This window comes from Artibeus jamaicensis, unplaced genomic scaffold (assembly GCF_021234435.1).
Source record: "Artibeus jamaicensis isolate MK-2021 breed Jamaican fruit bat unplaced genomic scaffold, CSHL_Jam_final contig_700, whole genome shotgun sequence".
Classification (NCBI taxonomy): Eukaryota; Metazoa; Chordata; class Mammalia; order Chiroptera; family Phyllostomidae; genus Artibeus; species Artibeus jamaicensis.
The window spans coordinates 2118363-2145286 of record NW_026521930.1 but is presented as its reverse complement, the minus strand read 5'-3'; the positions used below and the strand labels follow the sequence as shown (position 1 = coordinate 2145286).

The following is a 26924-nucleotide window of genomic DNA, read 5'->3' as shown; positions in this document are numbered from 1 at the left end:
TGTAGCTCAGTGAATTGAGTGCCAGCCTGCAAACCAAAGGGTCACTGGTTTGATTCCCAGTCAGGGCACATGCCTGGGTTGCTGACCAGGTGACAAGTAGGGGGGGTGTGAGGCAACCCTACATTGATGTTTCTCCCCTTATCTCTCTTCCTTCCCCTCTCTAAAAAGAAAACCTTCAAAAATGATTAATTTAAATGATGGGGACACTTGCACATATTAGGATGAATAAACCATTAACTAGCTATTTCTCTGAAATTCTGGCTTAACCATTTTGGAGGTAACTTAGCTCCCTTCGTTTGGCATGCAGAGACTAGCAAAGGAGTTTTTAGGCCTGATTGCAAGGCTTTCCAATTCCCCTGGCATACTGAAGCTGCTGGGTATTGGGAGGATACTATTTTCCTAATTTACAGTAGCACACAAATTTTCCAGGATGTTTGCAAAATGTAAGTTCAAAGCTAAAAAGTTTTCATTTTTATCAATTCAAACATTACAATGTGCAAGGTATGTTTTGGCTTCTGGAATTACATCACATTTCTTTTGAGCTCACACTTAAGTCAAATCAGGGAGACAACCAGGCAGAGCCCACAGAGAACTTGGATCGTTACTACAGCATCAGCAGTGAGGCTATTGTGTATGGATGTAGGCAAGCAGGCACTGTAAGGGAGGAAGGCTGACTGGTGAACAATGAATAGGAAACCGTGAAACAGGTGAAGGTTGAAGAAAATTCTAGTCAGATGAAACAGCTAAGATTAAAAGATATGGAGATAAAACGTGGCCTTCTAGTGGATCAGCAAAACTAGGTGAGTCTTGTATGTTGTCCAGCCCCTCCACATGGCAGGGATGAGTGGGACAAGTATCCAAGGCTGGACTGTACCTTCACAGGCAGTGCCCTGCTGCAAGTAGCATTAGACATCACGAACCACTACAATTTCTAAGGACCAAGTACAAGCACCTAGCAGAGTACCTGGCAAAGTTACTTCTTAATTTTTTTCAAATCTCTAATTTCATTAGACAGTGCTCAGCACCCTTACCTAAACTAGGGTGTTGTTAAGCTGTTCAGGTACAGCAAGATAAAGGGAAGCAGGTCTGAGGGAGTGTTATGTGATTGAAATAATGTAGTACATGCAAACATAGATAGTAGAAAGATGAGTAATATGAATTGACACCTCAGAACTAAGGCCAAGCAAGAGAGGTTGGAGCTGAAACACCAGGTTGTAGATGAAATGTTGAGTTTAAATTTAGGAGGAATAATCACAGGCAATGACTAACCCCAGAAAACTGTTATAGGAGTGGACTGCAGTTAAAGTGAAGGTCAAGATGAGCTTAAAAATTAGAGGACAATGAGACTAGGTAATGAAACTGATCCTACACAATGGAATTGAGTTCTGTGTGCCCAAATTCTCAGTGAGTGTGGGATATATAATCTGGATTTGGGTTCAAATTACTAAGAATTAAGAGTATAGTCTGGCTGGAGTATTTAAAGCAGAAGGCTAGTGTTTTGGGGGGGGGGCTAGGAGTGGGCAGGACATACATCTCATCCCTAGTGACTGGAGGTAAACAAATGAGATTTGAGAAATCATAACAAAAGCAAAGTCCTTTAAAGAAAAGTGGGTTTCACTGAAAGGCAGCATTTCCTAAACTTAACTCAGTCCTGAACAGTTTTCATGATGTTAACAGCATTCATGTATTGCCTATTTCTTTAGATTACATAAGTTTTCTTTAAATACTCGATGTTGCATTAAAAAAAAATTAACAAATTGTATATCACAGAAATTGGGTATCACCACCTGTATAGAGAGCACTGTAGTTATGCACACTCTGCAGAGCCTGAATCAAAGGTTAGTAAGCCAACTTCTGCTTTCCTCTCCCACCAAGTTAGAATTGATCTTTTTACTGCCTTTTTCTCCCTTAAAAATAAATTTTCTTAAATTGATTCTAGAGCAAGAACCACTGATACAATAAACATCAACCAGTTGCTTCTAGCATATGCCAACTGCAGACCAAACCCGTAACCCAGGCATGTGCCCTGAACCAGGAATCAAACCTGTAACCTTTGTTTGTGGGATGATGCTCAACCGAGCCACACAGGCCAGGGCTTAGCCACTGTCTTCTCCGTCCTTCTTTATATGTCCATGTTTCCAAAGTGGGCTAACTCCCAGATCCTAGTATCTTCTGCCTACCCTATACTTCCTGAAGTGTAGCCATGAAGGAAATTCACCAGTTGTACCTAGTGCTTCTGGACCTACTGCTGCTTGCTTTTGTCAACTGGGAACAAATACTCTCACTGGTTTGTCCTCTTTGGCTGAAATTTTATCAAGGAATTTAATACCAATTAATCCAGGTTTGAAGAAAAACACATGATCATAAACTACTCACAGTTCCTCATCTCTAAAATTCAAATTAAAATTTCTAACTACTCAAGACTCTCTCAGATTTATTCACCCAAACCTTCAATTAATCCTGCTTTATTATTTCCAGCCACCTACCACCAGTCCCAATAGAGTACCTTTTATATTTATCTTAGAATTTTGCATATTCAGCCTACTTTAGATCTTTGAGCTTTATAGTAAAGCTCAAAAGATATTTTAAGTGGGAAAACAGGACAAAGAGACATGACACTACTTTCTTTGAATAATATTCCACATTTGAAAAGTTTACTGAAAACTTTTATTGTAATCAAAGTGACATAACAGGGTTGTAATGAATTCAGCAAATCATCCTGCTGATATTTTAGAACTGATACCAGCTTTTGCCAGGCAATTAAAAAAATTCAAATGTGAAAATTTCACAGTACAGTAAACTCCACCCCAACTAATTAATGGTGGTTAAAAATAATAGATCCTAGCAAAACCTCTCATGTTACATGGTCACAACTCACAATTCTGTACAAAAGTTCGTGTTATAAAGCTCTGATGTAAAAATCAAATAATCAAGCAGCAATATTTTAAGTGCAGCACAGGGTCTTCCATATCATTATTTACAAGGCTTGAATCTCTTTACATTATAACAAAATTTAATACAGATGACTTAGTAATTAAGTCAGTTTTTAAAATCTGTCCTACACAGTGACAGATTTCACTTTTTGGTCATCTTTCTCCTTCTCCTTTTCTTTATCCTTGCTCTTCTTCGATTTCTTTTTCTTGTGTTTGTGTTTCTGGCTTTTTTCCAATTCTGCTTCAGGACCTGCATGTTTCTTATGCTTCTTATGTTTTTTATGTTTCTTGTGCTTTTTCTTTTCCTTCTTTTTCTTCTTCTTCTTGCTGTCCTGACTTTCTGCAGAGCTGGCACTGCTGCTGTGGCTTCGAGTTTGGCTTCCAGAAGGGCTGTGACTTCTACTTGGACTAACACTAGGACTGCTCTGACTCTGGCTCCTGTTGATGCCTACCTGGCTGGTTGTGGCTGTGTCTGGGCTCTCTTTTACTTTCTCCATGACTTTATCTTTCAGTTCTTTAGAAACTTTTCCAGAGGATTCTTCCTCTTTTACTGACGCATTGCTTTCACTGTCACTTTCATTATAATCTGGTTCAAAAGCAGCTTCATCAGTTTCTCTAGTTAAGTCAGAGGAAAGGCGAGAGGAGTGACTTAACTGGGTTTTTGGCTTGGCAGCATTCTTGTCAAGTTGCCCAGTAACCTGCTCTTTTTCAATTGTTGGGTCTGGTGGGTTAAGTATATAAAGTAATTTATTGCCACTTGACTCTTTATCGTTCCTCATTTCTAACACATGTTTCTCACGATCTTTACAAAGATTTTTATCTATGCATTTTGTCTCTTCACTTAAGCGTTTAGCATCATAAGGGGGTTTATGGTCATGAGGTTTCTTATCTTTTGAGGGACTAGAATTACTTTTTTTTGAATCTCCTGTTCCTTTTTTAGCCAAATCTCTCTCCTCCCTTGGCTTAGTTTTCTGTCCAGATGCAGAATCTTTACTCCAAGAAGGAGAGTCTTTTCTTCTTGTTGATTCATTCCTTTCATCTCTACGTTTGGAACTTGAGTGTTCTCTGCTCTCATAGTCTGTTTTTTTGTCTCTATTAGGAGTGAAGTCTTTATTTGAGGAACCTCTAGTGGAATCATGCTTATCTGAAGTTCTAGTCTCTTTGGAAGATTGAGACAAACTTTTAAAATTTCCTTGTTCATTCACACGGTCCAAATTACTATCTTTCTCTGGTTGAGTATTGCTCTTCCTCTTTTCAGGGTTTTCCTTTTCCAATACTAAATGATCTCTATCTTTGGTTTTCCCCTTTTCACTAGATGCAATGTTTTTTGAACTTTTGATTTCATGCTGTAGAATTTCATGGCTCACTTCCTTGGTGACTTTCTGAACTTTCTCTGATGTCTCACTTTCTTTTTCAGTATACTTGACTGTATTTGATGGTTTAGTGCTAACATTTTTTATAACACTGGCAGGCTTTCCTACAGTTGATATAGGCTGTGTGGCTTTAACATCTTCTTCTTCGGATTCAAAGTCATCTTTATCCCATTTGGACTGAGGAACCTGAATCATAATAATGACATCTTCAGCAGGAGCTGTATTGTCATTATTATATTCTTCCATAGTTTTGATAACAGTTCTCTTTGTATCTGTTTTTTCTTCAGATTTTCTCACAGGACTGCCTCCAGTTGAACTTGTACTAAAAAGAAATTAAAATATTAATAAATAACTATTATATAAAACACTAACAAAAAAGACACATGATAAATGTTTAACTTTCTAAAGCAATTATTTTGCCCTAATAAGAGATAGAAATGATTTAAGTAAATGACTCTGCAAAAACAATGTGACTCACTCTCAAAATCTACTTACAATATTAACAATCCCTTTCTTCCAGGTAAGAGTACAACTGCCTAACTCCCAATATCAATGCACATTATTAATTAACATATTCCACTTTAATAAAAAGTACCAGCATGGATAAAATTAGAGAAAATTCTCTCCCAAAAACCACCACCCACACCATCCTACCACCCGTATCAGATACCTGGTATAGTCCACAAGAGTGGAGCTGGATCCTTCAGTTCCAATTACTTTTCGTCTGACCTTCCCTTTGACTTTCTCTTGTTTGACTTTGCCAGATGTTGACTCCAATTTTTCAGAGGGTTCTTTTGTATTAGATATATTTTCTGTACTTCCGATTTTTTTACCAGTTTCTCTGTTGAGCTTGATTTTTTTGGTTGGGGCTGTTGATGATGAAGCTTTGTCTTTTTCTGGGGTCCTGTCCAACTTTTCAATATCAAGTTCCATTTTGCGTTTTGGCGATGGTTTCACTATTTCAGTAACTTCTAGTTTAGAGATTTTCATTGAAGATGACTCAAAATCTTTATCGACACCCCTTTCTTCAGTTTTTCTCTTTCTTTTTTCTCCCTTGCTGTCAAGTGACTTACTTTTCTCGTTAGGCTTCTTGGTCTTGTCTTCCTTACTAGTTAGCTTTTCTGATTTGACATCTCTGGGGTAGTCCTTCTTCACTTTTTCCTCTTTGATGGGTTTTGTTTCTTGGTGTTCTTTTGCTGACTTAGAGTGAGCTTTCCTGGGGGTGCCAATGGTCTTTTCTTCTTTCTGAGAGGAAGATGATGATTTAGCACTGTCAGTTTTTGGAGTCTCCTCTTTGGCTTTTTTAAGTGGAGGTTCAGATCGAGGAGACTTTTCACGCTCCCCCTCCAGTTTTTCTTGGGGTCCTCTAGCAGGTCTTACAAGAGTATCTTTTTTGGATGTAGCAGATCCATCATTTTTTCGTTTGGTCTTGTCACCTTTTGCTTTTGGCTTATCTTTTTCTCTTTTGTCTTTTTCAGATACTGACTTGAAAGTGATGGATTCTGCATCCATTGGTTCATCTCTAACTGGTGTAGCATCATCTCTACTTGGGAGAACAAATAATGAGTCTGTTTTACTCTCTTCACCACTTGTAGGTTCTCTTGATTTCCTAGAAGTTTCTAATAACTCTGGGTTTAGAAAGCCTTCACTCTCTTCCCCCTTTCTTCTCCTCCTATGTTTCTTATGTTTACTTCCTTTAGCATCTCCTGGAGCATTGTCACTGTCCTTCTCTTTTGACTTTGTACTGTCCTTCTGATTATGACTGTCTCTTGTTGAAAGCTTTTCTGGGTAGTTGCCACCTATGGTCCGACTTCTATGACTTTGTCCACCAGAATAATCTTCTCTGCGGCCTCTTGTAAAGGGAGAATTCCTGATATTAAGTGGTAAAAATCTCTCTGGAGAAAAGTTCTCTCTATTTGCTGATGGTCGAGGCTGTGCTCCAGCAGCATAACCTTTGTAATATTTTTCATACCACTCTCTGTATTTTCTCTCCCATTCTCGGTAACGTTCTTTTTCAAATGGGTCTCTAAAGTCAACACTCCTTCCATAATAAGCTTTTATGTCATAAGGTGGTGGAACTTCTCTGTATCGATTAAAATATTCACGTTCTGTTTCTCCTTGAGGTACAGTACGTTTATTAGGAGACTGTCCCCTAAAAGCTTGAGGAGATCTTGATCGTGAATGATATCGCCTATATGGGGGTGACCTTGATCTAGATCGATGATATCCATGAGATCTAGACCGTGAACGGTAATTTCGACTCTTGCCTCTGCCTCTTCTAGGGTATGGAGGTGATCGTGAATAGGAACGAGAGTGTGAGCGGCTAAATGATCGAGAATAAGAACGGGACCGCGTTGAACCAGATCTTGATTTAGAGTAAGTATAAGAACTTCTTGAATATGAGGAACCACTATAAGGAGATTTAGACCTAAAAACAAAAACAAAACAATAGTTGATAGTTGAGAAATACATACAAAAGAAAATATAGACCTCAAATTCTAGCATGCTTCTCCTCCTAGTTCCATCTTTCTTTATATTAAGTTTTATCTTGGATGATTGAAGAGGCACATGGGCCTCTATTGAAAGGCAATAAAGTACACAAAGGTCAGATCACTCACTTGTTACAAAACAAAATTGAAATCTTAACAATTAGAGCAAAGTTCATTAATGTGCTGTGAGTTATATGAGCTAATTAACTTTTTAAGAAATGCCAATTAAATTAAAATTTTACTTCCTATCTACTTATTTGAGTAATTTTTCGGTCTTATCTTGGCTAATAATCTAGCTTTGAAAGACATCACATTTCAACCATAAGCTTAAAAAAAGAAAGTATTTTAAACAAACTTTCAGGGAATTTTTGTAATTGACTTTTTCTATCAATGAAGCAACTTATATTCTACCACATATCATAATTACACAGGTTAATGTTCCAGCAAGAAGCTGTAGCCTTAAGTAACAGGTTCCTCAGAAATGTACTTTGGCTATACCCCTATTTCTTTCCTTCCACAAACATTTCCCAACTATTTCACACTATAAATAACTTGAGGGACAAGGGCACTTTCATCCCCATAACTGCTAGTTCTACACAGTAGAATTGACACTGAGACATTATTTCAAAAAAAAAAAAAAAGGATATTGGGAAATAAGCTGCATCTCCATCTCTATATATCTAGACCGAATCAGAAAAACTCCATTAAGTGCAGTATTAATTATATCCACAGCTAATCCCTGGATGTGCAAAGTCCCATTTGTAATTCTGTTGTGAAGGCTTGCAAAACACTAACCTGGAAAATGAGCGCCTACGCTCCTTTTGAATCTTTTTGTATTCCATCAATTCCTTAGCAAAATCATTTGTAAACTCATCTAGCTTGGACTTTTTCTTTTCCCTAGTAAAATAAAGTTAAAGAGTGAAAGTTAACAAAAACCATTTAAGAAAACTAACAAGACAAATGTAATTAGATCATGAATGAAATGAATGAAATTGCCATTAGTTTTCCACTTTAAAACTGTAAGTAACTAGGAATCCCTGAGGAAGTTGCTTTTATGGCTTTGGTTCAATTTCTAGGTGATTTTTCTTTTACTAATTGGAAACACTGGAAAATGCTTTCAAAGATACCTGCATCAGAAAATGGAAAGTATATAATAATTTGAAATTAAAACACTTACTCTTCTTTTAGCCGTCGTTGCTCTCTATAGAACTCTTCCCTGGACAGAGGTGGTGCTTGTGTTGTTGGGATGGTATTTGAATGAGCGGTCTGCACTCCTGATGATACCCAAGGTGTTGATAAATTGGCTGGTGCTGGAGGGAACCCTGGGGGAGGGACACTATATCCAGCAGGTGGTGGCTGGCCAGGAGGAAACTGAGGAGAAAACTGTGGTGGAGGGACACCTGGAGGGAGAGGCAGTGTATGTGGAGGAGGTGGATACAAAGGAGGAGGTGGCACAGGCACAAAAACTGGAGTTGCTGGTAGTGACGGGCCTTGAGTTCTCTGTGATCTTTCGCTGTGGTGTCGTCCACGATTTATACTTCTGGAGAAATAAATTCCAAGATATTATTCCTTCAAACAAAAATCAATCTGAGACAAGTAAGCTTTTCTTTTCTATCCATACTTACTTCCAAACTTACAAACAATGGGATAAAATAGGAACACATAAGTATAAGAACACTGATATTATTGCCCTGGCTGGTGTAGCTCAGTGGATTGAGCACGGGCCTGCGAACCACACAATCATGGTTCAATTCCCAGTCAGGGCACATGCCTGGGTTGCAGGCCAGTTCCCAGCGGGGGACTCACGAGAGGCAACTATACATTGATATTTCTCTCCTTCTCTCATTCCCTTCCTCTCTAAAGATAAATAAATAAAATCTTTAAAAAAAAAACAAAACAGAACACTGATATTATTTACATGTACCATAATTTATATGTAAAAGTAATTACAAAGGCCACCTAGGGACTGAGATGATATGTTACAAGTTTACAGGCCTTTTCTATTCGGCAAGGTTATATTTAAAAGTTATCTTTTGTGAAGTTCAGCTTTATTATTACTCCATAATAATCTCATTACTTCCTTATCTGTTGTTTAAAGAAACTAACTAGCTGATAGGTTACTGTCTCTGTAAACTAGATCTCCCCAAAATGCCTCCCAAGACCAAAAGTTTAAAAGAAGAAAAAACTTTCTGTAATCTTTTTGAGGAAAGAAATGGGTAAAGACCCTTCAGAGTAGAATAAATATTAGTTTTTTTAAATGAACAATTTTAATGAACAATTAAAAATTTCACTGTTTTCTTTTAAGAAGTGTTAGGTAAAAATAACAGCATGGGCCAAAGTTTCTGATTTGTGACTCATCAAAGAAACAGTGGTTTCCAACTCTTTTAAAGTGGGCTTTTCTCCTGTTAAACTAAAGATTTTTTAAAAGGATAGGTAACTGGTACATAGCAACAGCAGAAAGGCTGTTTAAGATTTTAAGCCTCTCTTCAGAGTCTGATTTAGTAAACATCATCTTCCATTAACATGATCTATAATAAAGTCTTAGTTAACTTTCAGAAGGTTAGCAACTCTCAATGGACACTAGAAAATACCTGTACTAATCCTGTTATAGTTAATTTGGAAGACTGTTTACCCTGGGGATGACTATGACCAAAAGACTATGACTTATAGCTTACTTCTTAGATTAACATTGCTTGTGCCTGGGGATCCCCTAACAATCTCCTAGTCTCTTCTTTTAGAAAAGAAAGAAAAAAGAAGAAGACTGGGACAATTGAGTCTGGATGGATGGGACAATTGAGTCTGGATGGATAAGAAATACATGCAATTCTTTCTTCACACTTGGGAGCTGAGCTGGTTAACTTAAATATTATCTGGGCCTTAGGGACTTCCCCTGCCCTCAAAGGAGTAAATGTAAGTTAATACTCTGCCATCTGTTGACAGAGAAAATAGTCATTATGAAGGAGACTTAAAAACCATCATTAAAATAATAAATGTAATCTATTTTTTATTCTAGGCCTCTTAAGGGCAACTATTGAGGACTTAAGTAAAATATGAGGGGAGAATCCCCCCAAACTGGAATTTATTAAAAATTGTGTATTTATTCTTACATGTTTAAACTTAAATCACCTTGCAAGTACTCTATTGAGGTATTTTTTCCACTGCTCAAAACAGTTTCTGAACTCATTGATTTAAATGCCCTTTTGTGCTTGTCATTTTTTGTTTCACCTCTTCCACATCAATAAAATGTTTCCCTATGAGGACTTTTTTCTTCCAGGGAACCAAACAAAAAAAGTTGCCTGTGGCAAGATCAGATAAATAGGAAGGGTGGGGTATGGTGGTCATGCCATTTCTGGTAAAAAACTTCTGAACACCCAGTGTGGTGTGAGCAGGTACACTTGTATTTCATCCACCATGAAATGGGCAAATGTGTGTAAAGAGTCTTCAAAAAAAAAAAAAAAAATTTTTTTTTCCACAGAAGCCAAACTCAGCCTCTCATACCACCACCAGCTGGTATACTGATACAGATTGGTTCCTAGAACACTCACCTAGTAGAGGAGGCCTATACTACAAGAGGCCGAACCTCCAGAAAACAATTCCAGTTTTTTATGGGATCCCCCCTTTATAAGTATAAACCATTATTGTGCTTTAATTTCTGCACATTATATTTTTCATTGTCATCAGATTAGTGTTTTTCAAGATTTTTTAGCAAGCTTACCTGTAGCAGCTCCTCTCCCCCCTTCTAATTTGCTGTGGTGGAGAAACCAGATATCCAAGCTTGTTGGAACTATGTGGAAAGATAAAATAGTTTTGATTATAACACATTCCTTTTTAGTGTGTATACTTACTTAACTACTCTGAAAACTTCTTCTTACACTCTAATCCCAACTCTTAAAATGGTTCCAGATACGAGCAAATATTACATTTACTTAAAATTAACTATTTTTTCTGATTAACAATAATCACACCTCAATATTATTGTCTGCAATATTATATGTTAATTAGCACTTTGTAAGTTACATTGTAGACTTATTGTTACAGAAAAGGAAGAAAGCCTTTTATCTGTTGGGCGCTGTGTAGACATTTTCCATGTTGAAGTGGGCAGTACCAGTCCAATTCTATAGATGAGGAAACAGGCTGAGAGGTGAAACCACATGCCCCCTCTCATGCTATTAATAAATGGAGGAGCTTGGATTCAAACCCAGGTTTACCTGTCTTCAAATCTCACACTCCTTCTACTGATATATTCTGCTAGTCTCTCATTTAACAAACAATTTCTGCAAGAAATTTGGTTTATCTTTCAAACCAAAAAACCAAAGTTTCAGAATATGTATACAAATATATAAGCTAGTTTATATGGATAACATAAACAGAAATTATGGTATAAAGAGAAAGATTTATTAATCAGTAGATTTATTAATCTACTGATTTTTAATGCCACAGACAATCTTATAGGAAGATCAAAGTTCTTTGTAGTTCACGGCAGAATACCGTATTACACAGATTTTAATGCAACAAAATTCCATTAACACATACTATTTGAAATGAGAAGTTTTGTCTTTGGTAGGCTTTAATCTTAATCTGTATTTATTAATTCAAATCTTGAATATCCAAATTAAGAATAGGAAAAAATTTAATCCATTAGGATGAGTCAGTATTTAAACTAGTCTTTCAAGTAATTCTTATCTATCCAATAACCAAGACCCTGTCAAAAATCACCATTTGTTAAGACATAAAAGTAAAAGGAATTTATAAAATACTATATTTTAGAAAAGAATTACTCATTATAAGAAAATAATTCTTCATATAATTTTGAATCTGTGATATTTTACATAAAAACTATGTTAACATGACATATGAAAAGAGTTTACAACAAAAGCCATTTACTCCTAGACTGTAGCTTTTATTGTATTATCTAAGTCAAGGAAATCAGCTGAAGATTATTTTAAACATATACTTACTGTTCCCAACCTGGTCGACCACCACCTGGACGAGCAGTATTTATTCTTACTGGACCTTGGATGCAAAAAAACAAAAATACTAAGTAAATATGAAATTGTGTTCAAATAAAGTTAAAGGAAAAAAACCAAACCAGAATGATTTCACTCACCAGTTGTAGGAATGAGCTGTCCATGCAATAATGACTGTCCAAGCAAAGATGGCGTTCCAAGTACAGGCACCTGGTAACCCTATAGAAAACAATAAAAAGAAGTTGTTTTTAAAAAGTTTAAAAATGCTATTATAAAAAAAAAGTCTCCAAGTTTCAAAGCCAGTAAAACTTACCTTCTCTTCCATTAGAGCAGTAATTGCAATTGAAGAGGTTCCCTTTGAATGTTCTGATGCAAGGGCGGCAGCTGGCAATAATTTACTATCAGAATCTCTAGAAAACAATATAATGTACAGTATATTAAAGTCATCACAGAGGACTAAAAATCGTATTGTTTATTCATCACCTGTATTAAGATGAGTTAAATCAAAGATGATGAAAACTTTTGAGGAAAGTGAGAGACCGGACTATTCAAAAGTCCTCCATATACAAGTGAACAGTAGAAAGAATAAACCTCCTTAAGAAGCACCATCTATCATTTACGATAGATTATGTTAGAAATCAGTTCAGTTGTAATAATAAAGCAGCTTGAAAAAAAGAAGCTCAAAGTGTAGGACAAAAAATATATAGGATTAAGATTAAATTCTACTTCCAGCTCTGTCATTCAATCAAAGGAGCAATTCTCATAAGCCAATGAACTCTGGGCCTTATTCCCACAGTTAAATCAAATACAAGGCTAAACTACCTAGGTCATTGGGATTTCTTAAGTATACATGTAAAAGTCTCAACAGCTGAGAATTTCGCTTCGGCATGTCTGGAACGGGCCCCTGGAATCTATTTTTAAAAAATTGGTTGATTTTTTAAGAATTTATGAGGCATTGGACTGTATGGTCAAAGGTCCCTTTCATTTTCAAATGGAAAGATTTAAGTTTTCAATACTTTCCTATGTAATTATGCTACAAAGCAATGATTATTTCTGATCCATCTACCTCTACCAATGAATTATATCTCCCTTCTCCACCTATTCAAAATTATTCTTAGTGCTGCTCACAACAGTTCTTTTCTAATACCATCAATAAGACCACAAGTGAATTCTCTCCACTGTGAACTACAGCACTATTACAGGATATGATTCAACATTTACTAGGGGGTGCTGGCAACCTGTATAGAGTTTTGACCTTGGTCATCTTAATCATTTGCCAACCATTTCCTTTATCTGCCTATTCCTCCAATAAGACTACACCATTTCTCACAAGTCACCCACTTTACTGAGCACGGTGATCCACAAAGATGTATATACTGTATATCACTAAAAACAACCATTAATGCAATGCATAACCACGAAAACCACACTATTGCTCTCACTTGTTTCCTAACACTGAGAAACCCATAGACCTACCGGAAAGGTCCGTCTGATTTTTCTGAGTGGACTGATATGGAGACTGTTGCAGTTATATCAGGTACAGGCGCTGGGGTAGAAGATGAATTTCCTGGCACAGCAGGGGCCAAGGAAGACTGATTAGCAGTTAATGAAGATATAGAGGGAGCCGGGTGAGCTGATGATGTTACGGGAATCATCAGAGGGTCTTGTTGTCTTGATATTGGAGATCTCATCAGAGGCTGTAGGTTCCGCTGAATGAGTGGTCTTGGAGGTGGTATTGGTGGGGGTGGTGGTGGGGGTAACTGTTTTCGTAGTCTTTTTGTATAACCGGTTTCATTTTTGAAGTTATTAACAGCCTACAGACATCAAATATAAAAATGCACAAAATGCATTGTTTACTCAAGTATAATCAAGTTTAAAAACATTTTTTCATAAAAAGGTTATTATAAAAGGAATAGAAAGAAAGCTACCTGTCGTAAGAATTTATTGGCAATTAAAGCATCAGGGGAGACATCATTTTGATGACATGTTGGACATGTATGGTCATCTGATTCCAAGAGTGCTGTTCTTATACCTATGAATCAGATTTTAAATATTAATAATTTAAAAGTATAGTACTGTTCAGTTACATTAATGTTTTCCAAGCACACATCACTAATCATTTCTATTCTTAGATTAAGAAACTTAAAAGTAAAACCCCTTCACCACATAGCACTCTGCTCTAACTTCTACCTTAAAAATAGAAATCATGCAAATAATTTAAACAAACATTTAAACTGAGGGAAAACAAGTACTCTTTCCCAAATACTTTTCTCTTTGTTGAGCTAGTAATTGGAATATTACAGGAAAAAAGTAGCCTAGAAAAAGAAGAACTTTACATGGCTTACATAGGGTTTTAAAAAAAAATCACCAAGAAAGAGCATTATAAGAAACACAAGCATTATTCAATGACATCAGACATCTATACCATGCGATCAGTAGATATAACACTAAATTATAGATTCACTGATTATGTTCCAGTATAGTAAAAAAAATTCAGTAATAAGTGGTTTGTTAAATCCAAGAAACACTCTGAAAGAAGTCTCAAGTGACTTCCTCGCTTGACTTTGGTATTCAATAACGAAGCCCTCAAAAAACAGATTTATATTTTAAAACTTTCTTTAGAAAAGTAATTATTTTCAGATGATACTATTTTCATGTTGGTAAGAAGGAATGAATTTGGGATTAAGTGGCAGAACAAAATGTGCTAACATAAGTAATCATAAAAAAGTCACAAGTAACCACACGGTAATTTTTTTTCTGTTTACAGAGAGTAGTTCTAAATTACACTTAGAAATTTTACAATCATAGTTGTTCCTCATCCATGGTAGGGTGGGAAGGAATACATTCTAAGACTCCAAGTAGGTACCTGAAACCTCACACAGTACTGAATCCTATATATATTATGGTTTTTTCCTATACATATATACATGTTCACTTAAGGAAAGTACTTTCTGGCTTCTCTTTGGCATATATGAATTGCCAACATCACTACTCTTATACTATGTGAACATTACTAAGTAAAATATGAACACTTGAATATGAACACTGTGACACCATGACAGTAGATGTAATAACCCAGATGACTATTAAGTGACTAATGGGTATGGAGTACATGTGGGAGACAATGAACAAAAGGAAGATTCATTTCCTAGGTGGAGAAAAATTGCTTGGTGTGAGATTTCATCATGCTACACAGAATGGTGCACAATTTAAAGCTTATGAACTGTTTATTTCTGTAATTTTCCATTTAATATTTTTGGACTGTGGTTGACAGGGGTCAGTTGAAACCACAGAAAGCAAGACCTCAGAGAAGAGCGGAGGTACAGTAAGATATTTTTCACAATCCAGGAAAAGGAATTAGTTACCATTTAAAAATATTTCCAGAGTACCTAAGGTGCAAAGGCCTTCAAAGTTCTGTGTACCTTCTGAAATGTATAGAAAACAAAAATCTTACATTATATAAAACCTAAAGAACAGTCAGTCACCATAATGAAGGTATTATTAGGTTATGAAGGTTAATTCTATTATTAAAACAACAGAAAGGCCATTGTTAAAAAAAAAAAAAAAAAAAAGGAGCACCTGGCTGGTGTAGCTCAGTGGATTGAGCGCAGGCCTGTGAAACAGAGGGTCACTGGTTTGATTCTCAGTCAAGGCACATGTCTGGGTTGTGGACCTCGACCGCATCCCCTGCTTGGGGGTGCGTGAAAGGCAACCACACATTAATGTTTCTTTCCCCCTTGCCTCTTTACTAAAAGTAAATAAAATCTTAAAATAAATAAAAATAAAAAAGCAGCAAAAATAGAGTTCTCACTACTAAATGTTCTATCAATTATCAACATTTCATGTTATTAAAATATACAATGTTGCTAGGTGCCTTTCCAAGAACAGCTGACACTTGAATATGAGTCTGAACTGCATGGGTCCACTTATACAAGGATTTTTCCCCCAGTATGATTTTCTTAGTAACATTTTCTTCAGTCTAAGTTATATTTTGATTTTTGTCTGTTCAGGGAGGGAGGGGTCAGTCAGTGCCCCTAACCCGTGTCATTCAAGGGTCAACTGTATACATATTCTAAAGTACACTTCTTCAAAGGCTCTGCATGTCTTACATTCATCACAGTAACTGTTTCCACAACAGGGAATGACAACGGCATCAGTCATAATATCTTTGCAGATGAGACACAGCAATTCATCTGGGATAGGATCGTCTTCCTCAGAAGAAGAAGATGGTTCCTCTGGTAAGAAAGGTGGTTTTTCTTTCTTTCCAATTGCATATGCTTCTCTGTAAAAGAAGGTTTTAGCATTTAAACAACATTAAGATGGCAAGGGATTTCAAGATATTTATATGTTCTACTACACTCTAATAGAAGCTTATCTTTCAGTACAATGCCTGATGAGTTGACACAAGAGTAACACCTTCCAAAATAAGGGAGCAATTATGAACATTCTCCCTCTAAACAACAAAAAGACATAAAACAGAAATCCTCAACAAGTAGAACAAAAAGAAACAAAGAAATGCTGTAAAATTGGCTAAATGGATCTCAGAATCCATAACTGAGGGCCAGAGAGGTAAAGTGACACATTCAGCGCCACAAATGGCACATGCAAGATTCGAACTTCGACATGACAATACCCTATCTACGGCCATACCACCCTGAACGTGCTGTGCACTCAATCTCGTCTGATAATACCCTGATCACATTTTTTCCCTACCCTATCATGTTTCCTAAAGAAGAAAAAAAGTCCCTCCCCCATAGTCTAACAGTCCTCAATACCTGTGAAGGCAGTTAGAGTGAATGTCATAATACGGGAAACTAAAATTGGTACAATCAAGGGGAAATACTATGTCACCATACACAAATGATGAACAGCCAGTGGTTTACTTATAATCAGTATTTTAAAAGAGACATATCTATTTATAGTCAATCTTTACTTAAATGATTAGAATATGTGTTACAAAAATTTAAAGTAACACCTCATTAGAAGATTTGGGTCCACATTTTCAGTAGAAATGCGTTATGCAGACATGCTAGATATTAAATATATTAAAAATAATAAAATAAAATACTCTATTCTCAGACTCATCACGACTGCTTCCAACACCCCCATCTTCTCTGTAATCAGGCAAATTTGTAAAACAGGAATTCTTAGAGAAATCCTTTCTATCTCGCTTAGGAACAGAGTGTGTTTATCTCAGCTGGACAGAGAAGGTACCTTATGTGTGCTATTTGTGTTGCAGTTGCTCCATAGACATCACCACGATTCCAGAAATAAGTGTCAATTTGCTTATGCCCCATTGTTCCCAATTTTTGAAAGAGGAGTCTCCCACTGCCCAAGAGAGAAAAGAAAAGAAAAAAAAAGAAGAGAGGACAGAAAAAGAAACAGAAGAGTCTGAGTTGCTTATTAGTGGTGTTAGTGGAGAGGGTGAAAGTTTCAATTAAAATATTTGGACTCCCATTTTCCCCAGCATTTGCTGTGTGTTTGGCACAAATGGGCTTTCTGTATTTCAGCATTCAAAAGCAATGAAGTTAATTATTAGTTAGGGTTCACAGGTGATGCTAATTTTTCCAACACAAACTTCTATTTAAATACTTTTACTTCTATATATTATTAAAATGAAGCGGTCTGCTCTTAAACTGTGTCTGTAAAAATCATCAATTTCAACCTAAAATTCTTTGGAAACATGTATGAAATGTATGACTTAGAAAGAGCTGACAACAGTGTCCTAAGATGAACCGCAAAAACACAAGATGGAAACTGATAAAAACAGATGGGAGTGAAATTAAGAAAGTGAGAAGGGCTGGGAGTTTAGGAAAACACATCTGTGAACTAAAACAATGCATTTCTGAAATACCTACTAAAAAACACTACCTTTTCAATATCATCCCATGGCACAGCCACTTGCACTGTCCTCTCTTGCTAACTATACTGTATTTTATAATACAGCAAGCAGCTTAGTAGAAACTGTGTTCTTACACACAAGTTCTTTTATACTGAGAACAGGTCTATTGTCTAACATGATGTCTGCCAAGGTAATTTCAGTATCTCCTGGAGGACTTATTAAGAGTGCAACCAGAGTCCTGGCACACACAGCCTCCAAATCAATTGGGGGTGGGGCAGCACACGGGTGCCCAGACCACTTAACCCCCTTCTTAAGAGATTCTTATGCACTATAGTTAGAGAACAGTCCAAAGTAACACTTAATATTGTGTTGTGTGTGTGAATATGCAACTTTTGACGGCAACAAAAAAGATCATTAAAAGTATTAGTAAGAGTACATAACATAGTTGAATTATTTCCCTAGGTTTTTAGGTCTACCCATTTCATAAAAATTTGGTTAATAAAATACGCAAACATTAAATATGAGCATTAAGGTATAGCTTACACTGCTAGAGATGACCTGAACTAACAGTTTACAAAATAAACCATATTTTAACATCTTAAGTAAGACTCACATAGATACCCCAGTATTTCATCCCTTCTTGGCACTTACATTTGCCTTGGCATACTGTAGAACTTTTATTCTTAAGCCTCTTGTTTCTCAAAATGATTAAGATATTCATCTTGTTCACTTAAAAAGTGCAAGTAGCATGTAAAGTTATGTGGTAGTATGTATGTGAATGAGGAAGAAAGCAAGGAATGACAGAAAAAGAAAAAAATTAGAAGACTACAAGGGAAGTGGCACTCACTGATAACAAACCCCCCCCAATCCATTTCAAATTTGCTTTAAATGGAGCAGACTGCAGCCTCTCATTCATAACACAGAAGTCACCAAGTCCCAAGCCCAAGATTAAACAGAACACTACTATAACCTGGACTGACTACAGTCCCCACAGGCCACACCTAATTTGAATACTCACGCATCTATAGTTGGTATTGCATATTTTCCAGTGTTGGTGAGCATTGCACCTTTCATGTTAGGATCTTTCACTTCCATCATGAAACTTCTGGGAATTCCAGTGCTCTTTTTAATCCTAGGACCAGATTCAAAGTTCTTATCCTTTTCAGAGGGGAAAGGAGAGAGGAAGAGAAAAAGCAGTTAACCTTTATTTAATGGTAGCTAACATGCAGTGTTTACCAACTACTTATATTATTTGTAGTGCTTTACACATGATTTCATTTAATCCTTACAAATAGCCACGTGAAGCACTATTATCTTCATATCACAGGTAAAAAAATAACATGCTTAGAGAAATCGAGTCACCTGACCAAGCTTACTCAGCTATCAACCAAGTGAGGATTTGAAACTGGCAATGTGCTTCCAGAGGCTGTTGTCATCTACCATTGTACTACAGAAGGTAGTATTTACCAAGAAAAATAAAATGGCTAGTAATTGTAAGGAAGTAAACTACACCATATTTTGTACTCTGGACTTACCCCATTTGTTGGGCAATTCTTAATATAATGGCCAGGTTTACCACAACGGAAACAGGTATAAGATGGAGGTGGTGGACCTAGAGGTTTCTTCATGTAACTGAAAGGGAGAAAAAATTACATGTACACAGACTCAAAAAAAATAAATAAATAATGCTTCTCATTGGGGGTGAAACCCACCCCAAAGTCCCTATTAGTATAAAGTACTTATGAACTTACTTGATTGGGTCATATTCATGGCCAGATTGCGACATCATTGCTTTAATTTTATCTTCTTCAGAAGCATTGGCTTCAGCCAGATTGGCAGTCTGTTTAACAGGTAATTATTTGACACACACATTAGAAACACATTTAAGACCACACAGCCAAAGACAACACCACTCATCCTGTAAAGAGCAGTATCTAATCTTGCTTAAAAACAGCTATTTACAAGTATAACCCAGAAGAGGTACTGGGAGTCCCTCAGGTGTTTGAGTGTCTGCGGGGCTGAACTCAGTCTTTCTGGGGGTACTCAAACCTTAGACCCTGTTTGTACCTTGTGTTGAGATTTGCATACTCCTCCTATAAGAGTTAAAAACTGCAATTAAGTTAGAGACACTTGATGTTTTCCAACCTTAAAAATAACTCAAGTGTCAGAGCATTAAGACTATAGTTTGTACTTACAACAGAGGTAGAGTAAGGACTAGAATAACTGAATACATTATGCAGCTCACATTAAAAATCATAAGCTCTTTAAGAGTGGTGTCAATTTCAAATTAAGTGCAAAACACATGCAATGAGCATTCACAGTTTTAAATCCAACTCTCTAAATTAGTTTTATAAATGTCATCTTTAAGATATATACAATAGTCTAGATATAAGCAGGGTCTAAGGGAGTCCTAATAATTTCAATCTTCAAGCATCTAGCACCCATATCGGTCACTCACTGAACTTTAATCTTTACATTCATCCACAAAACAAGCAACCAGTTTTAACATTTTATTGTAATTTTATATACAAAGAATGCTTAACATTAACAGAGCTTAGAACAACAGCAACATTTACAGAAAAATGGATTACAGAAGTTGAACAACTAATTTGTTTGAACCCAAACATTTACAAATGGTTAAAAAAAATCCCCCAAACCTCCAAAACTCCCCAACTGCTTCCCACAGAAAAACAATGATAGGAATAATCCCAAACTCAAATATGGTCCTTATAGTACATAAGAATTAAAACAGTAAACTAGAAGCTAGTAATGATATCAACTCTATGCTAAACCACTTTGTATTAGAAAATTGTAAGAGGATGGTGTTAGCCCACTTTAATGTTTAGTTTTCCCAGAACAGGACTTAAAAGCTCTATCTGTAACTAGGACATTTTGGGAGACATATTTTAGGGGAAAAGGATACAACCTATAACAAAGCCTAGGAAAAGATACGACAGCACCCATGGAAAGCCCATCAACTCATTAATCTCGGTTGCTAAATTTGGTTTTACATTTCTCATAGTAGGAAAAAAAAATTTTTGGAAAACTTACTTGGCCCCCAAAAATCTGCCTGTCCTGTAATATTTGCCTTTTTCTTGAAGGCATGATTTACAAGCTAAATCTATTTTTAAAAAAGTAATCCATCACTAGTTCTTTCCCAAACAAAAGTACACACTGTTGAGCAGAAAATGTAAGCAATTTTATAGCACAACATGGCATATACAATTTCAGGAGGACACAATTTGCCCCTCTGCCAAACAAACACATTGGTGTATGACTACAAACAGCTTTACACATTTACATAATTCATGTAGTCTGTGTTCAAACAAATTAGGTTGTTTAAAATTTTTTCTAATGCAGACAGACTGCAAGTCTACTGCATAAAGAAGCAATTGCATCACATTTAAATGCTGACCTTCATAGGTCCAATTCAAATATTCGAGAAAGAACCACGCAATTGTCCGTGTAAAAGAAAGCTTCTATTTGGCTGCTTAAAGAAGTCCACATAATTTGCAGCCAAAACCAGGGAATTCCTTCAGAACTTTGTTAGTTTCCAATGTATAATTAAACAAAATGTATGAGGGGAAAAAAGGTGTAGCTTCGTGTGTTTCTTCTGTCTTGAAGATGAAAATACTCCAACATTATGGTAAGGCTGACAAAATATTCCCTCTACCTTCTCAAAAACCGCAACTACTCTTTACAGGATAGTAATAGTAGGTACAGTGTTTTTACAAAGTATTGCCTCCCCCAACCCCTCCAAAACAATTGCTCCACATAAAAATACGATGTTAGAAAAAGATTTATATTTTCAAGAATATATGTATATATACCTTTGTAAGCTGGGCCAGAGAAATAGACGCAGAAGAGTCATCAATCTGTTCACAAAAAATTAAACACACATTCAAGTTCCACAATGAAAACATCTGAAAGTGATCATTTAGTCCCTACTGCCACTTAATGTTTAAATTATCGGGCATCTTATTAGAAGTTCTCCAGAGAATGTTACTGTCTAAAAAATGTTTTAAAGCTGGAAGTGTAACTTATCCCCATTCAACTCTCCCTACATATTTCACACACAGTAATAAAGGGCTAACAGTTGAGGAAGGTTCAATCACAATGAGAAAATGGGGTAAAGTATATCACATAGGCACTCTGTTCAGACTGGTGACCAAATGTTAAATAAGTGTCCAGTGTCTCCCAATGGTCTCTAAATGTGATGATGCTCAAGACAATGAACACTAGAAGAGAGGATATGAAATCTATCTTTCTGGAATGCCATTACACAAATTGTAACACAAGCAGTTCTTCAAAGGCTCAGATAATCTTTAATAAAACAACTCCCACATAATTATGACTTTTTCCCCAGCATATACTGCTCAACCTGGGCAAATTTATTCTCCCATAGAGAGAGTAACAATAGCTTCTTGACAAAGAAACCACAGCTTTATCAAAGCAAAGATGTTAAGCCAAACAAAAAGGGGAAACAAAAGGTGCCCTGGAGCAAGGGTGAGCAGCTTGTACATATGAGGATAACTTGAATATGTGGAGAAAATAAAGTTAATCAAAGGGAACAAGTATTATATATGATGGATATAATGGGAGCTTTAAAAAATGTATTTTTCAATGTGACATTATTAAAATTTTCATTATTTGGCCCCCTGATATAATTTTAGTATGTTTTTAAAGTATACATATGTGCATATACTTTCACACACATACATGCACATATCTTTAGCATGTAACTGTGAAGATGTGATTTCCATACCGGTGTACCCAAATGAAAACATTAGCTTCCTATGCACTAAGGAGCATGTTATAATTCTCTCATTTTTGGTTATAACTCTAGTTTAAAATAGAGAGAATGTAACAAGATGTCTGAATCAAAGGAAAAACAAACAAAAGTGAGTTTTCATCAGGTATTTTTCAAGTATTCCCAAGTATTAAAAGCAGCATGATTTTAAGAGTCCCAAACAGAAATATAACAAATTACAATATGAAGTTCTTACCACAATGACCATCATAGTAAGAATTCATAAATGCAAATAAAAAATAATGTTGGCTAAATTTAAAATACACTTTATAAATACCTCAGAATTTTAAGTTAGTTTGATGGACATTATTACTGGGATGCTTACACAAAAGGTTCTTAGCTCTATACTGAAGGACTCTACACAATTTATAATGCACTTTTTGAAAGAAATCTCTTTAGCCAGAATAAAATGATCTAGTTAGTCTATTCTAGAGGGTTACATTTTACATCAACCAGGAATTATTTGAATTTAAATAACAAGAACTGAATAAACTGCTGTCATCCATCATCTATACTATATGTCTAACCAATGAAACAAAGTCTTTAAAAACAGTCCATTACTACTACCTACAATATGATGCTGATCATTTCCTTAGAAAGTAATCAGCTATATTAACTTTCTTACCACTGGAAATAAAAAATTAGCATTTTTGTTTTTCCACTCCTAACACTTAAAATACAGCTAACTTTTTGTTCTTATGCCAAGCTCTCTTGTCCTTTCTACTTTCTGCCAACCTGTTATTAGTATTGTATACTTACTGGGTTGAAAATGGTTTTAGATATTCATAGGCATCTAAATCACTTTTTTCCCCACCAAATAATCACCATAGCACATAAATACCTTATAATCCACAAGGAAGTCAAATGTGCCACAAATTTAGAAGAGCATCCAATTGTTTTCTACATATAGCTAGATATGAGTAAGTGAAAACTGCTGACAAGGAATGGTATAAAAATGACTAGGTATTTATATGTAAGAAACAAACAGTAACTCTCATATACTACTGATAAAAATCTGCAGTCTTCAAAACAACTGATCAATGCACACTGTAGACATCATTAAAATTTAAGACACCTCCCCACATCCAATTTGTGGTCTTACTTCCAGGAATAAGAATCTTAAAATCTTCTACATCAAACGTACTTGCTTGAAATTAAAGGACTCTATACAATGTAATTCTGATAGCACCCAGCTTTGCAGACTCACAATGGAAGGACGACTAAGTAAAACAAAGCTGAGGAGGAGAGAGAAATAAGTAGCTATCCTTGATTAGAGATGGCTAAGCTACTAAAATGTACATACATTCACTTTTACTAATCAGAATTTAAAACCTGGATTAGTGACTTTATAGTACTTGGATTTTGTGATTGTGTACAATACACGGGATTCTTAAGTTTCCTAATATGGGCACAAATCATGCTTGATGAATCCAATCTCTTTTCTCATCATAAATGTCAGCAAATGTATCCCAAGCAAATAAATGATGGAGATGTTTATCAACTTATCTAATGTCTCCATTTCAGATCATTTACCTAAAGATTAAAGCTACTTTTTAAGTACAAAAAAAAGGAAAGAAAAAAAGAAAGGAGAAACCTACATAAGTGTAAAATAATCTGCTTCTTATAAGTGTAATACAGACATGCCAGGGAACACACAAGGCTAAAAGAATGTTAACTTTATTTATGAACATGTGATTTGTTTATACACATGCTAATAAACAAAAAGGAAATAACTGTTTTCATAAAATAAAACTTTATCTGAATTAGTTTAAATACTCTATAAAATGTACTTTATACAAAATGTGTTACATTAACTACTACAGTCACCAAGATGTCTTCTATTTTGTGCTAGCATTTGGATACATTAAAAATCAGCTTTAAACCAATCACCAGCAAAACAGAAACTTGGACAGTTTTTACAGTATTATGCTAAAAAAAAACAAAAAAAAAACAAAAAAAATAAAAACCCACATATCCCAAAAGAGGGGGGAAAAACCCAAGCACTATGAGTTTGGAATCACTGTATTTAGTTCCATGGGAACTAAGGCCATATACACTTTAGAGAGCAAGTCCAAAGTTCAGATTTACTATGTTATCATGTTTAAGATCCAATGATCCAAGGTTAGTGAAATGCCTGATACACAATTCAAGATATTTAAAAAGAATAAAGTGAAACAGCAAGCAATATCCTTGAATTCTAAATGAAGATTTCAGACATCTTGTATTGTATACAAATCAGCCTGAGCAGTCAAATGTTTAGAGAACCACTGAGTTTACAGAACCCAATTACTGCAGACCTCTGTTCAGAAACATGCTTCACCCCACAACTGAGGAATGCTACTAATTGTTAGCTCAAAATCAAAACAGTGTCATACTTCAAATTAATCTGTGATAAAATCAAGATGTTATCCCGGTTAAGGGCAGTTACCTTTGATAAACTACAGCTCTCAATTAGCTTACAATTATGCAGCATTTTAATATCTTATTAGAAAGGGAAATATTTTAATGTAGACAACTGAGCAGACTAGAACTGAAAGACCCTGAATTAAAATTTGAAAACAATGTACTCAATTGTATAAAATCATCAAAAAGACACTGATGTACTCGTGGGGGGCCCAATTTCAGGTTTTATTTTATAGCATGGATAGAAACAAAGAATAGGAGCTCAAACTTGCCAAATAAAGCAAAACTAAATAATAAAGCCGCATTAACGGTCTCTGGAAAGCTTTCTCCTATGATGTGACTGAACTTGGTGAAAACATTAAACTTGAATATGAGCTTCGCATGTTGCTATCGCACTTTTCAAAGCCATCCATCAGGCAGGGGGGAAAAAATCTAACAAAAACTAAGTGATACAACGTGAAAATGGCAAAGTATACACTCCAAACATTTTTTATTTCAAGAAACAAAAATCACACAACAGCCTGTACATACATACAAAATACTAACTATAGACAGACAGATGTAGAACATGTTGTCATGTTCATTAGTATAAAAACTACATGATCTAAAAAGGATCATACATTAACTGTACAACAGAGTGTCATAGAGGGTTGCTGTCATAATTAATATGAAACTGTATGGGGGGCACAAAATACCCATTTCTACATAATAAGTGTGCAAATTATGCCGTATATATCCAGATTCAACTGAGCTGTAATTGAAATACATTTTATTTACAATATATACTATGATCAGTTGGATATTAAGTTCTAAAATTGTTCACTGCTACATTATAAAGGTAAAAGCAATGTGTAGAAAAAGTGTGAGATTGTGTTTTTACATACTGCTTTTGAAGTTCCCATCACTGGTTCAGTTCGACTTCTACAAAACAAAACACAAAACAAAAGTAACATTAGCTCTGGGAGCAGCTATTTAGGATTCTTTGTGCTAAAAAATCTTAATACAGATCTCTAATCACACATTTATAGGACAATTTTTCCTTTGGGACAAAGATTTAAAAACAGGCAATTTCCAAAATAATGAATACACTACTTTGATTAATGGTCACCACCTTTGAACACAAACAGTTTAAGGTATATGTGTGGTTAAAAAAAAAATACTGGGGAATTCTAGAGTAGGTGTATCTTGCCACTTACAATGTTTTCTGAAAAGCAGTATGAGGATTTTGTTAAGAAACTTTGTGGTTATTTCTTCATAGACTGCAAATTAAATTATTCCCTAGTTTTTAATACGTACAAATATGAATTTTCATACATCAGATATTCTTAAAACAAGCCCACTGTCAACATTTGTAATTTGGATCCCTGGAAATCATGCTCCAAACACTGATTTCAAATCCAGAAAGACAGGCTGATATTACTTTATTTCAAATTTGAAAAACATTTTATATGTATTAATATTGAGTTGCTTTTAAATTTATGTACCATTGGACTCAAAAAGTCTCAAAATAATGGCCAAAGATTAAACAATTCTTCTAACTTTCAGAAAATACAACATAGTTTCACAGGCTATTCTAGTAAAAAAGAATAAGTTAAGCAGTTATGGAAAATGAGATAAATCAATTTTTGAGAGAGCATAAAAATAAGCCCCAAAAGAAACTCCTCTGAAAGTCCACACAGGAAACACGCCAGAGATTGAACTGCTAAATACAGCTTTTAAATGCTTAGTTTTAGTTTTAAGTTTACGCTATCCTGATTATAGAGAAATGTTAGAAGCTGAAAGGAGTTTGTATGTTTGTGCATGATTTGAAGTCCTGAGATAAAAATGAAGTTCTCACTTTTTAGTATTTGCTCAACAAACTCAGAGGCATTTTGAGGCAGCTATATTTTAAAAAATCACACCCACACTGAATTAACGTGCAGTTCTGTAAAAGCCAGCTTATATCCCCAAGTACTTCAAATAAATCTCTAACAGTTTCTGAATACTAAAAAAACTCTGAAAATGTTTTTTAATTTTTTTTATTTGCTGTCTCTTTATTAGGCAAAGTTCCCAAGAGAATGAAACTCAGTGTTTTTAAAAGGTAGTTGGTAAATTAAAGTGTAATTTC

At 35.5% G+C, this 26924-nt stretch overlaps 1 protein-coding gene across 3 annotated transcripts in view; it reads right to left on the bottom strand.

The window, feature by feature from the left end:
- Nucleotides 1–2655: 2655 nt before the first annotated feature.
- Nucleotides 2656–26924, bottom strand: part of RBBP6 (RB binding protein 6, ubiquitin ligase) — a 31047-nt gene continuing 6778 nt past the window's right edge. For 2 of the 3 annotated variants that reach the window (XM_037130740.2, XM_037130741.2), the window contains 16 exons: nucleotides 25702–25738; nucleotides 21435–21479; nucleotides 19356–19444; nucleotides 19140–19236; nucleotides 18623–18762; nucleotides 15872–16044; nucleotides 13691–13794; nucleotides 13239–13576; nucleotides 12076–12172; nucleotides 11903–11981; nucleotides 11754–11808; nucleotides 10511–10579; nucleotides 7973–8335; nucleotides 7591–7692; nucleotides 4977–6734; nucleotides 2656–4628 (listed from right to left, as the gene is read on the bottom strand). In XM_037130740.2, the coding sequence (XP_036986635.2) occupies nucleotides 3059–4628; nucleotides 4977–6734; nucleotides 7591–7692; nucleotides 7973–8335; nucleotides 10511–10579; nucleotides 11754–11808; nucleotides 11903–11981; nucleotides 12076–12172; nucleotides 13239–13576; nucleotides 13691–13794; nucleotides 15872–16044; nucleotides 18623–18762; nucleotides 19140–19236; nucleotides 19356–19444; nucleotides 21435–21479; nucleotides 25702–25738 (5116 nt within the window). In that variant the 3' untranslated portion in view covers nucleotides 2656–3058. The remainder of the gene's footprint in view (nucleotides 4629–4976; nucleotides 6735–7590; nucleotides 7693–7972; nucleotides 8336–10510; nucleotides 10580–11753; nucleotides 11809–11902; nucleotides 11982–12075; nucleotides 12173–13238; nucleotides 13577–13690; nucleotides 13795–15871; nucleotides 16045–18622; nucleotides 18763–19139; nucleotides 19237–19355; nucleotides 19445–21434; nucleotides 21480–25701; nucleotides 25739–26924) is intronic. The other variant, XM_037130742.2, reaches the window with a different exon arrangement.